The 10,898-nt window shown below is 39.2% G+C and overlaps 1 protein-coding gene across 2 annotated transcripts in view; it reads right to left on the bottom strand.

Moving 5' to 3' along the window:
* Positions 1 to 509: 509 nt before the first annotated feature.
* The window catches only part of cpne5a (copine Va), a 217,765-nt gene continuing 207,376 nt past the window's right edge, over positions 510 to 10,898 (bottom strand). For both annotated transcript variants that reach the window (XM_061987293.2, XM_061987300.2), the window contains 3 exons: positions 9,735 to 9,792; positions 6,939 to 7,012; positions 510 to 3,240 (listed from right to left, as the gene is read on the bottom strand). In XM_061987293.2, coding sequence (XP_061843277.1) covers positions 3,052 to 3,240; positions 6,939 to 7,012; positions 9,735 to 9,792 — 321 coding nt within the window. In that variant the 3' untranslated portion in view covers positions 510 to 3,051. The remainder of the gene's footprint in view (positions 3,241 to 6,938; positions 7,013 to 9,734; positions 9,793 to 10,898) is intronic.

The raw sequence follows: 10,898 nt of genomic DNA, 5'->3' as shown, positions 1-10,898 counted from the left end.
ATGAAACACTGGTTGTGTTATCCGGCACAACAGTCAGGGGGTGCATTCTACAGCGGGTGTGCGTTATCCGGCACAACACCTGCCGCAATACACCGCTTCCCACCTACAGCTTTCTTCTTTGCTGTCTCCATTGTTCATTGAACAAATTGCAAAAGATTCACCAACACAGATGTCCAAAATACTGTGGAATTTTGCGATGAAAACAGACGACTTAATAGCTGGCCACCATGCTGTCCCAAAATGTCCTCTACAATCCATGACGTCACACGCAGGCGTCATCATACCGAGACGTTTTCAGCAGGATATTTCGCGCAAAATTTAAAATTGCACTTTAGTAAGCTAACCCGGCCGTATTGGCATGTGTTGCAATGTTAAGATTTCATCATTGATATATAAACTATCAGACTGTGTGGTCGGTAGTAGTGGGTTTCAGTAGGCCTTTAAAATTAAAAAAAAAATCATACCCTGCAAGCATGTTCAAAATCATGACCATGGTCCAATTTGTCAATATTTTTTATTAATCTTTAATTTAAGGCAATCCATTACAAAGCATTTCACAAACCACAGCATGACGACAATCATGTCCAACACTTGGTCTGGAAATAATTCAGCATGCAAGTCAGAGACCGAGAGAGGTATGTAAACAACCTGGGATAGAAGAGGAGCAGTGGCAAAAACCAGTACAGTATGTGTCTCTGAGGAACAGATTTGGGACCAGAGCAGAGATGCAACATGCTTGAGATGCTCGTTATCGCCAAAGAAGCATCCCAAGGAACAAGTCAAGCATATGGCCGATGCGCTAATAGGGTCAAATGATGGCAGACTACCCAATTTGCTGCCATTTTTGGCACACACATGCACAAGGTCTAAAGATGTCAAGTTCGAACGAGCACTTTTTTGGCACTGAACATTCCGTACAGTGGGGTTACATTATGTACACAATTAGAAATAAAATGAAGGGGTGAGGGGTGGGGGGAATAACTGTACTTACTGACATCTTCATTCTAAAATGACTATGTTTCACATTTGCATAAGTGTCAAGTAGATTCTTAGAGTCTTGGTACTTAAAACAGACTAAGTCTACTTTAAATGAGAGAAGTATTGGTTACATGCATGATGTGCACACATAGAAAAAATAACAAAGTATCATATCGAACAGAATTCAGGACCTTGTATGGGGAAATTGTGTTTGATGTTATAATAACTACACCAGATATTTAAACCGTAAGGTTTCTTGCTTGTAATTATTAATGTGCTTGGATGGTTTTCCATAGAGGTATTCTGGTATTTATATATGCTACGTAACAAAAATAGCATGGCCTCATATTTCAAAAGAATAAATGCGTTATTTTTGTGTCCTCTTGTAGAGATATATTACGTCATATTTAAGCAATACAAGTATGTAGTAGGGTGTGTGAGGTGTTTTCAGAATTTTTGATTTGCATTAAATGGCTAACAAAACCAACCCTACGCACAAAATGACTACGTATTCTCAAAGAACGCGACAAATAGTTACAGATGAGCAATATATGTATTTTTAATAAAACAAATGCATGTTTACTCCTTCCTCGAGGCAAACAACTAAATTTTCCCAGTTGAACTGTAAACAGGTCTTGACTAGGAGTACTGTAAAAGGCTCAGCCATACTGTTACCTTGCCTTATATTATATAATATTACTAGTGATGAGCGGGAAGTACAAAAAAAGTACACAGCACGTGTGTAACCTCCACTTACTTGCTCAACAGTTTTATCCTTAGCAACGTGTGCATCTTCATCGTGAGAGAATAACACCTGGCTAAGAGAATTTGGATATGTTTCCATATTATAGGCACATTTGGATCACATGACTGAGAGAAACGAGTCAAAACAATGGCGGTGTTGGTTGAACAACTGTCTTATTCAGTCCTATATGTGCATCTTAATAACATGTTTGGAAAAATAATAGCGTGAACTACTGTACAATATTGAAGTAAAAGCAGTGTACGGCGTCTTATACTACTCAATGTGTAGTTTTAGTTGAAAAAATATAGTTTTTTTTTATTATGGAGAACTACCTTGTAGCTACAGTACTTGTGTTCGGCGTGATCAGCAAAGAATGCAATGGTAAAATATTTCATTAAGTTTTGCAACAATGTTAGTATAGAGTCACGATTACACACAATGACTCAAAACCTAAATCATGTGATTTGTTTGCTTGATTTAAGATTTCTTCTTGTGCACCATACACTAACAAGTACAAAGGTGTGTGTTGTTTGTAAACATACGCGTTTTTGATAAATAGCATAAGAATACATTAATAACATATTATTTCTAATCACTGCCTTCCAGCTGTGAACTCATTCTGCGGTTGGTTCATTTCAAAACAATACTGTTTAGCTTATTAACATAATGTCCATTGTGCTTTCGATGTGGGTAGTAATTAGTGCAGTGTTTTGATAGAAATACTACAAATAGGTATACTTATAATTAGAAGAAGAAGACAGGGTACTGGAATTGTAACTTGCAATCAAAAAATGGTCAGACAATTCATAAAATGCTGAATATATATTACATGCTTTTTTTTATATTACAGTCTATATCAAAGTAGAAATTGGGATGTATTTTCTATATTATTATAAGATAAAATATACGATGGAAAACTCCAGATAAAATATGATTTTTGAATCCCCCCCACCCACCGTCTAAAACCCTGTTTAAAGAGAATAAATAATTACTGCAATACATAAATAAATTAGTATACATATGATTTTCTAAATCAATACACATCAATTGCAAATGTATCACAAACATGATACACACTGGCACATTAATTATGCCCTTCCTAAGTATTCTCTTGCTATCCGTGACATCACTCACCACTTTGACAGCAAACAATGACGGCACCTAAAGGCTCCTCTGAGCGCCCTCTCGGACTCCAACGGGAGTCAAGCGCCAAAACTCTTCCATCTTCCTCCTGCAGGTGCCCTCAAAGCTCCAAATCCATTTGCTCCAAAATAGAAATGGAGTCTCATCTCTGTTGGTTTGACTAACGGTACATGAGGGGCGGGGCTTCAGACGGAGTTGGTTTGGAAATGGTTGTCAGGCAAGTAAGCCGGTGGGACGGTGTTAGGTTTAATGGCTCTGCTCTTCATGTAGGAGATGAGCTGGTCCGGGATTTCGGCCAGTACGTCCTTAGCCAGGCGGGCCATGCTCAGAACGTGGTTGCCTGTGCGGTCCATGTAGTCCCTGAATGGGACAAACTGGTGTGATGGAGGAGAAACCAGTGAGAAGAGAAGAAGAAGAATGAGAAGATGATGAGTCTACCTGGCTGCATTGTTCATTTTTGCAAGAAATGTTCAGCTGTTAAAGGTAAACAGTCAGTCTTCCGTAATGTTATCCATCATGCACAATTGTTATGTAAAGCAAGGATAATTTCCCTCTGGCTCTCATCAAAGGCGGACATTTCCCCTTCCCCTCTTCCTTATCTCTCCTGCTTGCTTTTTTGTTTTGTCTAGTCTTAACTTTATTTTAGCCTTTTTTTAGCCTTATTTGCTATTTCTTTTACCATCATATTTGTACATGTCATATTTGCTGATGTTGCTCTATTGTTGTTGTTGTTGTTGTTTGCTGTTGTTGTTTTTGTCTCTCTGTCTAATCCCCCTCTTGTCCCCACAATTTCCCCCTCTGTCTTCTTTTTTTTTCTCTTTCTATCCCCTCCTGCTCCGGCCCGGCTGCACTAAATGATAATATAAATACATTTAATAAAGTCAAATACAAATAAGGCAACAAGAGAAGTATCCTACACTTCTCTTTTGTAAAGTAAATCTGAACAGCCGACATGGGCATCTACATCAACTAAATGATTTGCCTGAGAAGCTGGACAGGACAAAAAAATAAAAATAAAAAATAAAAAAAAAATAAAAAGGTAAACAGTCAGTCTTCCGTAATGTTATCCATCATGCACAATTGTTATGTAAAGCAAGGATAATTTCCCTCTGGCTCTCATCAAAGGCGGACATTTCCCCTTCCCCTCTTCCTTATCTCTCCTGCTTGCTTTTTTGTTTTGTCTAGTTTTAACTTTATTGTAGCCTTTTTTTGCACTTCTCTCCAAAATCTAAACAATTGAATTGATCAAATTCACAAGATCTTGAGTTCGGGGGAACCGCGGAGAGCTGCGTGCCCTGTCAACCCCTTTAGTCAAAGACTTTGAAGACGTCAGAAGCATATCATAACAGGACATCTGCTGATTGGAGTAAGCGTTGCCCTGGTGTATCGACAAATTAGAAGATGCTGGCCGCCGTTCAAGGTACCCTAAAGCGGCTACAAATGATTGGAGGGTGCGGGCAGAACTCTGAGCGCTCAGACTTTTGTGATTTTGGACTGGATTGCGAAGTATGATGAATTTGAGGACGAGAAATAGAAAATTAGGGTGAAATGTTTAAATTTGTTTTCGCTCGCTGAAACACAAACATTATTTTCTGAATCGTTTACCCTGGCTGCAAGCAACCTAGGGTACAGTGCAGCAAAGATGCAACAAACTTCTTCCTTGTCTCTTATGGACACACACCTGTTGTTTGTTGACATTTGTTGGACTGACTGGCTGTGTTATTGCGTTGCTGAACAAAGCCATTCTGTAGGCTTACACACACACGTAACTACTGAAAATACACGCCACACACACACATGCTGCAACCCCCACATCCCACGCCTTGGACGCTTCACCCCACATGGTATAACGGAAAATAGAGCAGTGCCCCTGGGGGCGGCAGCTTCAGACCGGATGCACACCCCCTCCCCCTTGTTGCAAGTCTCGAGTTGTATTTCGTAATATGTATTGGTGCTTTGCTTGAGGTTCTTTTCTTGGTCTCTAACTAACTAACTGTAATCCACGGTTGGAATTGAGTATAGGAGGCTAACAAATTTAGTAGGTTTTTTTTTCTTTAAAAAAACATTTTCAACAATGTATTTCCCAGTAATTCATTTTTTTTTTTCCACAAAATATTCATAACATTAAATTCAAGTTTGGTCAAAAGCGTATAAAAATAGTTTTGCATAAAGTGTGACGAAAATGTGTAAGTAAAGGTTCCAAATAAATATTCTGCTGAGAGCCCCAATTTCTAAGTGACATACAGCGACTCCCATGAGTTGAATTACTACTGGGAACTTAATTATATTTATTTAGTCAGCTGTACACCTGTGAGTTACATTTCTTATATAACCTCTTTTCATTGGCACTCATGGAAGGCGGACCCTCCCCTTTCCTCTCCCTTATCTCTCCTGCTTGCTTCTTTGTCTTGTCTTGGTCGCGGGGGTGCTGGATCCTATCACAGCTGCACTCAGGTGGGGGGGGGGGTAAACTCTGGACATGGGGATAGGTGGATTGGCAACACTAAATTTGCCCTAGTGTGTGAATGTGAGTGTGGATATTGTCTGTCTATATTTTATTTTTTATTTCATTTATATTATATTATTCTCTTTATTGTTTTTTATTCTGCCGTTTACCTAAATCAATGGTTCTTAACCTTGTTGGAGGTACCGAACCCCACCAGTTTCATATGCGCATTCACCGAACCCTTCTTTAGTGAAAAATAAAATGTTTTTTTTTTTCAAATTCAAGACAAAGTTATATGTTTTTGGTAACACTTTGGAACATATTCTAAGTAACAAAGACTTAATTTAGATTTTTTTGGACACTAGGGGAACATATTCTAAGTAAGAAAGACTTAATTTAGAGTTATTTGGTTAGGGTTAGAGGATTAGGGCCAGGGTTAGAGGGTTATAATAAGGCCATGCCGAATAAGGCATTAATAAGTACTTAATAATGACTAGTTAAGAGCCAATATGTTACTAATTTGCATGTTAATAAGCAACTAATTAATGGTGAATATGTTCCCCATACAAAAGTGTTACCATGTTTTTTTATTGGTGCACAAAATGGACCGTGCATGAACATCACCTTGTTCAAAGAACAAAACCAACACAGTCCATAAACTCACAACAAATTACACACCTGCAAATCAGTGTGACTTCTGCTGTAATACGCCGATAGGGAGAAGTTTTTATTTACACGATAAGTCAGGTGTGTTTTGACCTCCGCCGAACCCCTGAGCCCGACTCACCAAACCCCTAGGGTTCGATCGAACCCAGGTTAAGAACCACTGACCTAAATGTTTTGTTGAGGCCTAAATGCAACACAATTTGTGTGTCATGTGTAGGGATGGGTACCAAATTCAGTACTTTTAGAGGTGCACAAAATAGTCCGTTGGTTGTTCCGATTCATGTAAAATCAAAAAACGCTACCAATTTTTAATACCTGGGTTACAAGAAACGTCACATAGCAGACTGCTTATAGATAATGTTGCAATTTTCCATGCCAACAAAGCAAGGATGCCTGACACAAAGCGCTCAAAAATAAGACTCCAGCTTTAAAACAAGTTCGATGATAATTTACATTAGATATGTCATGCGCATGCTACTGGTTAGCATTGGCAATTTCAACACCTCCAAACGTTGTGATCAAAAATGAAACTAAGATGCAGGTTACAATCAAACAGGTAGCATGTAATGAGTATAGTACTTACAGTATAAACACTTTGCAGGGCTCAACAAAAGACAAGCGAGGCACATTGATCTTATTGCAATGGACTACTTCCTGGCTCAGGCAACACATTGAGGACAGACTGAAATGAATGCATACTTGCAAGTGACACTCACAAGTGTGAAAAAAAACAAAGATGTAAACAACTGTACAGCACAGTTATCATTATAAATACAGTGTAAATGTTGTATACAAAAACATATATTTTATTATTGACAGGTACTGGGAATTGGTAATGTATCGGTTCAAATATAGTAGGTACCCATTCTTAGTCATGTGGTCTGGTCACATTAGATAATGGTTGTAGTAAGAATTGTTTTATTTGAGCTATATCCGAATCGTTATTAACTATTATTTCACCTGTACAATGTCTCTCTCTGCAAGTTTTCCACGTGAGGAAATCCTGATGTCATCACCATCCAGCTCCACCATGGCTGCAACAAAAGCAAAATTCACTTTACTTACCCCTTTTATTGATATTATACATTTAGTGGGTACAACGTTAGCCACACTTAGAGGGATTAATACAAGCGATATACATAGGGTCCTGGATTTATGGCGTTCCATGTTATGACAAATTTGCAGTAACAAAGGCACTCCCAGAAAGAGAACTACTGTAGTTACATGTATGCGACCAAAGAATACAGTACATAGAGGAAGTAGTACGTAAAGTAGATAGAGTAATACGTAGACGATGAAATACCTAATAACGAATTTAATAATAATTATTAAAATATACGCCACACACACACATACCCTAACCCCCATCCAACGCCCTTGGCGCGAATCCCTTAGGGGAGATGGACGGATGGGCAGCACCTGAAGAGCTGCAGCCTACAACCGTGGCCCCCCACTCCCTCCCCTCTGTTGCTAAATATCTCGAGATGTATGTTGTTATATGTATAAGCGCTTTGCTATGGAGATTTTTTTTTCCCCACTCCAGACTGGGCCCCCTTAGGAGCCCAGTCTAGATTGAATTATTTTACTCATCCTTCCCCAGCGTTTACCTTTTTCCCATCTTTTACGGGGCGCCTTGCGGCGACCCATCAGCGTTCCTGTTCTGTAACCCTGTACACTGTTTGTTTGTCTAATCTTGAACGGGTTTGTGCTGAAAACAAAGTTCCGATGTACTTGTGCAATGACAATAAAGACCTACCTACCTTAATGGATTAGATTTACATTGTGCTTATAGAGACACTCAAAGTACTTCACAGAGAACTGACAACACGTTGTTCATTAACTCCACATTCACAATACGATGGTGGGAAGCTACGTTGGTGGCCAAAGTTGTCCTGGGGTAGATTGAAGGAAGTGTGGCTGCCAATTTGCGCCTACGGTCCCTCTGTCCACCACTAAGCACTTATTCAGGTTCATAAACCAGTGTGAGCGGCACTGGGAGCAAAGTGGGTAAGGTGTCTTGCCCAAGGACACAACGGCCTTGAATAGGATGGTGGAAGCTGGACTCAAACCAGAAACCCTTAAGTTGCTGGAAGGTTGCTCTACCATCTAAGCCACACCACCCCATAATACATAGTACAGTACAGTACAGTAGTAATAGGTATCTGTATCGCTACATTGGAGGACGTCACTCATGTTTGTTCTTTTTAGTTCAAGTTTGAGTCACATAAAACACAAAATCATTCTTTTTGCAATATAAATGTAAATTACATTAGTATTTCCTGCATATATTGTAAGAAGGGATGTGTCTATTTTAAGCATATTAAAGGTTGCTGCAGAATTTTACAGATGTTCTTTAAATGATGAAATGTGTGCTTTTTCAATATTTTGTGTAAACAAAACTTTAAGCAATATTTATTTCTTTTTTGTTGCATAAAACGTTTAAAGATAGACAGAGTTAAATGGAGCCCTTACAAGACACAAAAAAATGTTATTGCTTAAATCACATTTTAATAAAACTGCAAATTTAATCAAAAAGGAAAGACAGTGGCCAGACTTCAGACTTCAATGATTACCTCTCAAAATACCATCATTGACGTCACCACATGATCATTGCTGGGGAAATACTATACAGGAACACATTTACACTCTACTGGGCATTGAACAACATCAACAGTATACAAAATGGGTAGTTTTCTGTCACATTTAAAAATCAATTAAAACGCATCAGCAATTAAAACATATACACTACATTTCTCCGCTTGGCTTATGCAACTTCCGGTCAATAAAGTTTGATTCAAAGTACACACTTCTCAAAGATATATTAACTGCCCTGACCACATGATGGCGACAAATACACATGTAACAATGTTAATTAAATGACAAGCATGACACACTTTAACAACAAGAGTGTACAACTTTTAGTTGCTGTCAACAATTAGTGATCTGATTAGCTATCACAACTGTCTATCAACTGTATATCCCTGATCGCTTACAGTGCACTGACGCCCGCATTGTTGATTATGAAGGCCCCAGGCAGATTTTGTACAGCATAGCAACATAAGCCAGCTGAATTCTGATTGGATACAAACTAAAACTAAAAACAACAGCACTGGAACGAGCACAATATGACATAGAATATGAATCATTTTAGATATTTAAAGAAAGTAAATTAAAACAATTATTTTATCTTTAATTATTATCATGATTTCTGGTTATGTTAGGCCAGCAGAGAGGGCCAACAGCATTGGCTGTACCTGAACCAAGCCACTCAAACGCTGGGACAATAAACAAGGAGAAGGAAGGTATCTTTGTACAATCATGTGACCTTCTACTAAGAAAACGACAGTTATTAATATCAAAACAGTGTAGTGGTCTCTCTCTTGAAAGGTATTCCTCATAATAAGCTTGTCTCTCCCTCCTGGCAAGACAACCACAGGGATAAAAGTAAGGAGTTGTTCTCTCTTTTGTATCATCTTTTCCTGTAATTGGTGTATTTAATCTTTTTCTGGCTGTATTTCAAGTCCTTTGTGTGTTTTGTGCACAGTGTGAGTGACATAACTAGCTGTAATTTAGATATAAGTTCCGACTTACATGACCGTCGTGAGAACGGAACTCGTTCGTAACCTGAGGACCCCCTGTGTCACGCGTTCAGATAATACAAAGACAATAATGCTCTGTTTGGGCTGACACTTGTTCAAGAAGTATAAACTTTGAAACTGTAATGGAAAATGTACACATATCAGTTGCCGCTCTCACCATCAAACTCAGCTTGGCCGACTCCAACGATGATGATTGACATGGGGAGTTTTGCTGCCTGTCGGGAGCAAGGATGGCAGTCAGTTACTGGTAAGTCAGGACAAGTTCTACTACACAGTATCTCATACTGCACTTGCTCTTCGTGCTATGTCAGTCTAACTGGAAGTGTGTGGCTCCCCAAAGAAAGAACAGATCAGAAGAATAATGGTCGGGAAGGAATGATAGAAACATAAATGATAGATAAAATGTTAAAAGTTTCATGACAGTGTTTCACACACACATTATGCTGCAGTTTGTCTCAATCGTCCAGGGTCTGACAGAGAATACATTATTTAGTAATAGGGAGTGCGAACACTATTACAACATTGAACTAGAACTACATTTAACCGAGCACTTTTCCTATGCTGCCTTTAGAACCTGAAACATGAGTCTGGTGAAAGGTAACATATTTCTTACAATTTAGCTCATAGATATAAATAGAATGAGGAAATGCATACTGGGATATGAACCATTTCAACAACCATTTTTATTACAGTACATCTTCTCAAAGTTAAAGTACCAATGATTGTCACACACACACTAGGTGTGGTGAAATTAACCTCTGCATTTGACCCATCCCCTTGTTTACAACCTGGGAGGTGAGGGGAGCAGTGAGCAGCAGCGGTGGCCATGCTCAGGAATCATTTTTGGTGATTTAACCCCCAATTCTAACCCTTGATGCTGAGTGCCAAGCAGGGAGGTAATGGGTCCCATTGTTATAGTCTTTGGTATGACTCGGTCGGGGTTTGAACTCACGACCTACCGATCTCAGGGCGGACACTCTAGCTGCCTTGTGGTTAAGAACGATATCCCCATGTGTCATGACTTAAAGGGGACCTACAACCAACGTTCCCTCTAAGGTGCGCGCCTGCGCAATTGCGCACTGCTCAAGCGTCCTCTGCGCACAGCAAATATATGCCGCGCACCAAATCAAATCCCATCTGAATTCTTAACAAAATAAACACATTTATTCTGTGTAATTTTGCAATGCAACTCTGAGTGACAGTGACAACAAGCGGCCCTAAAGGTGTTCGCCAACACCGTTCAATTGAGCACCGTTCAATTGAGCACCGTTCAATTATTGTAACGTCTATCGAGATGCTTCGAGGACAGGAATTATATCGA

This window comes from Nerophis lumbriciformis, linkage group LG01, assembly GCF_033978685.3.
Source record: "Nerophis lumbriciformis linkage group LG01, RoL_Nlum_v2.1, whole genome shotgun sequence".
Classification (NCBI taxonomy): Eukaryota; Metazoa; Chordata; class Actinopteri; order Syngnathiformes; family Syngnathidae; genus Nerophis; species Nerophis lumbriciformis.
The sequence above is the reverse complement of the archived record's forward strand: the minus strand, read 5'-3'. Positions and strand labels throughout refer to the sequence as shown.